Consider the following 4086-nt stretch of genomic DNA (forward strand, 5'->3'; position numbering starts at 1 on the left):
TAATTTGACAAAATATATAAAAAAAAAAATCGCAAATAGATAAATATATATGACAAAAATACAATTTTTCCAAAAATATTTATCCTTTCATTCAATTGTTCAAATATAGTTTTCGAAGATATTTCAGTTGTAATAAGAATACTTTTATTTTGTGGTGTTCCATACATCATTTATGTACTCTACGATTGAGTTTGAGACGCGACCATCGCCGTCACTATTCTCCCTATATAAATAATAATTTGACGAAATTGCACATAGCTCTGAAATCCACTGCAACTTCGTTATGTTCGCTAAATTACTCATGAGTTACAAAATTATAACTTAACCATACCCCTAATTTGAAGAATATAGAGTCGATTGTCAATAATGTTTTGGCAATTTGGCTGATTTTTTAGAAGTACTGAGTTGCTAGCTTTCTTATCTTATTAAAAAAATTTATATATCATATATTATAAATTGGACTCGACTACCTATAATATAGCTTAGAAGAATAAACTTTTCCCGGTATTGTTTTTGAAGTCAAACTAAGGTTTGCCATCGCCCTCTCCATTTGCATGGCCTTCATAAATATTTGGTGATGCAGGCTGCCACTGGTGAGCTTGTGATGCATCTTTTTTTGTTGTATGGAGGCCTCATCTTTTTTTCCATTTTAAAACTAATTACTATTTGGTTTATGCTTTCCTCGTGAGTTTTATGTTTCTAAATCCCAACAACAAGAATTATTATTATTATTATTATTATTATTATTATTATTATTATTATTATTATTATTATTATTATTATTATATAATTTAATCGATTAAATAATATTATTTATACAATAATATTTTGTCCAAATTTATTGTTAATTAATATATATTTGATTTGTAAACTTGTCTTATTTTGGGTTTTTGCTAACTGGGTATTTAAAATTTGACTTTAGTGCGTATTCATATTATATATATAATATAATTTGGAAAAAAAATGTAAAAAGGAAAACTCGGACGTACATCCTCGGCCACAGAACATAACACAATCGGCTTGGCATACGTAGAATGCTTTATTGCTAATATCCGATCGTATTACCAAGTACGTGTCACCACTTACGCCATTCAAAACTTACCAACGAACTAAAAATCACACTGAAATTTGGAAACGCTGCAACTCGATTCCCACTTCAAATTCTACTCAGAAATGGCTGTTCTTGATATCTTCAAGCTCTCATTTCTTCTGAGTCTTTTCTCCACTTCAAACTTAAGCTCTGGCCCGGGCGGTAATGTTGGTGTATTCCCGCCAACGTGTAACCGAATCGAATGCCCGAGTTACGACGTGATTGACACCGGTGATGCGTTCGAGATCCGGCGTTACAATTCCAGTATGTGGATATCGACTCAGCGCGTTGATGATATCTCCTTTGTCAATGCCACCAGAGTGGGATTCCTCCAGTAAATACTGATTCTTCTCCCTTTTCTTTTTCTTCGGTACCTTTGTTTCTATGGTTGCATGCTCGCTCTTCGAATTGTTCTAGATTTAAAATACTCAACAGGATTAACGAGATTAACCGTTAAAACATTAACATGGTCAGATTTGTGGTGTTTAAATTGTTAATCTTGATTGTCAACGTATTGCCTATAATTCTTTTCCTGCTTATTACAATATTTATGTCCGGATTTCTTTATCTGAAATCAGTTAAATTAACACGACTTTTCTATCTTAATCCTTTGTATTGTAAACCATTTTTAAACCCCCATATTTTGGAGTTGGTGGAAGGCAATCCAAACAACAATTTCACACTTCTATGACATGTTTTCTGACACGGATGTTAGTCCAGTACTATTGGACAAAAGAGTCCCAAAAATAAACTACCTCAGACCAATTCAATCAAAGATAAAGAGGATATGTCCATCATTATGCTTTACTTCTGGCTCTAATCATATTCCATGTTTAAACCAATTTTTTTTATAAAAGAACGGGCATAAGGGAGGTGATCGAATGATAATTAACATTTTTTCCTTCCTGCCAGGCTATTTGACTACATCCAGGGAAAAAACGATGCCCAGCAGAAAATAGAAATGACGGCTCCAGTAATCACCGAGGTGAAGCCTAGTGATGGCCCCTTCTGTGCTTCATCCTTCGCCGTCAGTTTCTACGTGCCTAAAGATAACCAAGCAAATGCCCCGTCTGCTGATCATCTTCATCTACAAAAATGGGGTCTAACCAATGTAGCAGTTCGGCAATTCAGTGGATTCGTGAAGGACGAAGAAGTTGGAGAGGAAGCCGCTGCCTTGTACGCTAGTGTATCTGGAACGGTTTGGCAGGATGCTATTGAAAAGAGTCATTCAGGGGACGATGCAACGGAATACATCATCGCGCAGTATAATTCTCCGTTTGAGCCTAGAAACAGAGTAAATGAGGTGTGGCTGACATTTGATCTCTAGACAACTTGCGGTTTGAGAAGTGATCTTGATCGATGTTTTGACTATGATCATAATCTCTGAATAAACAATAATGTCATACACATATCTAAATGTGATATTGGCATGTCTGTTATGAGCATCAGGCAGTATGTGTTTTCATAATAATATGTAAAACCAAAAGTTGACACGTTGAACTATGACGCAACTGGTAGAAAATTATACATATGAGAAAATAAAGAAATAAATGAGACAAAAAAAATTTACGTGTTTTAGCAATTTATCTATGTTCACGGGAAGAAGAGAAACAATATTTTATACCATTAAGAAAATATCACAGAAGAACTCTTGGTAGTTGGAAAAGCTTGAATACCAGCAAAAAACTCACAATCGTTTATTCATGCTTGAATGATTGTTTACACTGTTGATCCTTCATTTATAACAAGTATAACAAATAGAAACAAGACACATGGATTTTTCTGTTGTAACTACTGTGACAGACAAAATCTAATCTGTTATATAAAAGATGCTCATTTATCCGGATCTTTCTTGATGGGCTCGGCCTTGATTGCTTGATCATGGACTGGACTTTGATTGGTTGATTTGGGCCTTGAATCTTTGTTCTCTGTAATTTCCTCCCTCAAGCTCAGCAGTGGTGAAGAAAGAACTCTGAGCTTGGACCGGAATTTGAGAAAAGAGGCAGCGGTCAATGGTTTAGTAAGAATATCTGCTATTTGATCATAAGTTGGAACATGACGAACGGAGATAGTCTTGGATAGCACTTTCTCTCGGACAAAATGGAGATCGAGCTCAAGATGCTTTGTGCGAGCATGAAGAACTGGATTTGCACTTAATGCAATGGTGCTGAGATTATCACACCATATGATGGGAGGTGCTACTGGCAGAACATGAAGTTCGGATAAAAGAGATTGTATCCAAAGAAGTTCCGATATAGCATTGGCAAGACTGCGATATTCGGCTTCAGTACTAGAACGTGAAACCACGGCTTGCTTTTTAGAGCTCCAAGAGACAGGGTTGTTTCCAAAGAACCAACAAAACCCAGAAGTGGATCGGCGATCATCAATATCGCTTCCCCAATCAGCATCACAGTAGCCAACGAGACTGAGATTAGAGGACGAGGTGAGATGGAGACCAACGTCAAGAGTTCCTGTGAGATATCGAAGAATACGCTTGACAGCTTTCCAATGTGTGTGAAGAGGTCGTTGCATAAACTGACACACTTTGTTCACACTGAAAGAAATATCGGGCCGTGTAATAGTAAGGTATTGAAGAGCGCCGACTGTACTTCGATATAAGGTAGCATCGTCAAAGATTTCTCCGTCATGTGCAGATAACTTGCTGTTGGTAATCATCGGTGTAGGCAGAGGTTTAGCCTTATCCATCTTAGTTCTGGCAAGAAGATCTCGAGTATACTTGGCTTGAGTGAGAACTAACGATTGGTTAGTAGATTTAATCACTTCTATACCCAAGAAAACAGACAAATTTCCAAGATCTTTAAGAGAGAACCGAGTGTGTAACTGTAAGATCAAGTCTTGAACATGAGAGCTGTTATTTCCTATAATTAAGATGTCATCCACATATATAAGAACATAGATAATAGAGCTGGAATCAAACTTGACAAAAAGAGATGTGTCGGCTTTGGACGCTGAGAAGCCCATTGATGTTAGAGCAA

General features: G+C 36.4%; 1 protein-coding gene across 1 annotated transcript; it reads left to right on the plus strand.

The window, feature by feature from the left end:
• Positions 1-1066: 1066 nt before the first annotated feature.
• On the plus strand, positions 1067-2590 carry LOC140822360 (uncharacterized). The gene is made up of 2 exons (XM_073183114.1): positions 1067-1424; positions 2003-2590. The coding sequence occupies exons 1-2, from the start codon at positions 1174-1176 to the stop codon at positions 2415-2417; spliced, it is 666 nt and encodes a 221-aa protein (XP_073039215.1). The 5' UTR covers positions 1067-1173; the 3' UTR covers positions 2418-2590.
• The last annotated feature ends 1496 nt before the right edge of the window (positions 2591-4086 follow it).

Source organism: Primulina eburnea, unplaced genomic scaffold (genome assembly GCF_022965805.1).
Source record: "Primulina eburnea isolate SZY01 unplaced genomic scaffold, ASM2296580v1 ctg808_ERROPOS3000000+, whole genome shotgun sequence".
NCBI lineage: Eukaryota > Viridiplantae > Streptophyta > Magnoliopsida > Lamiales > Gesneriaceae > Primulina > Primulina eburnea.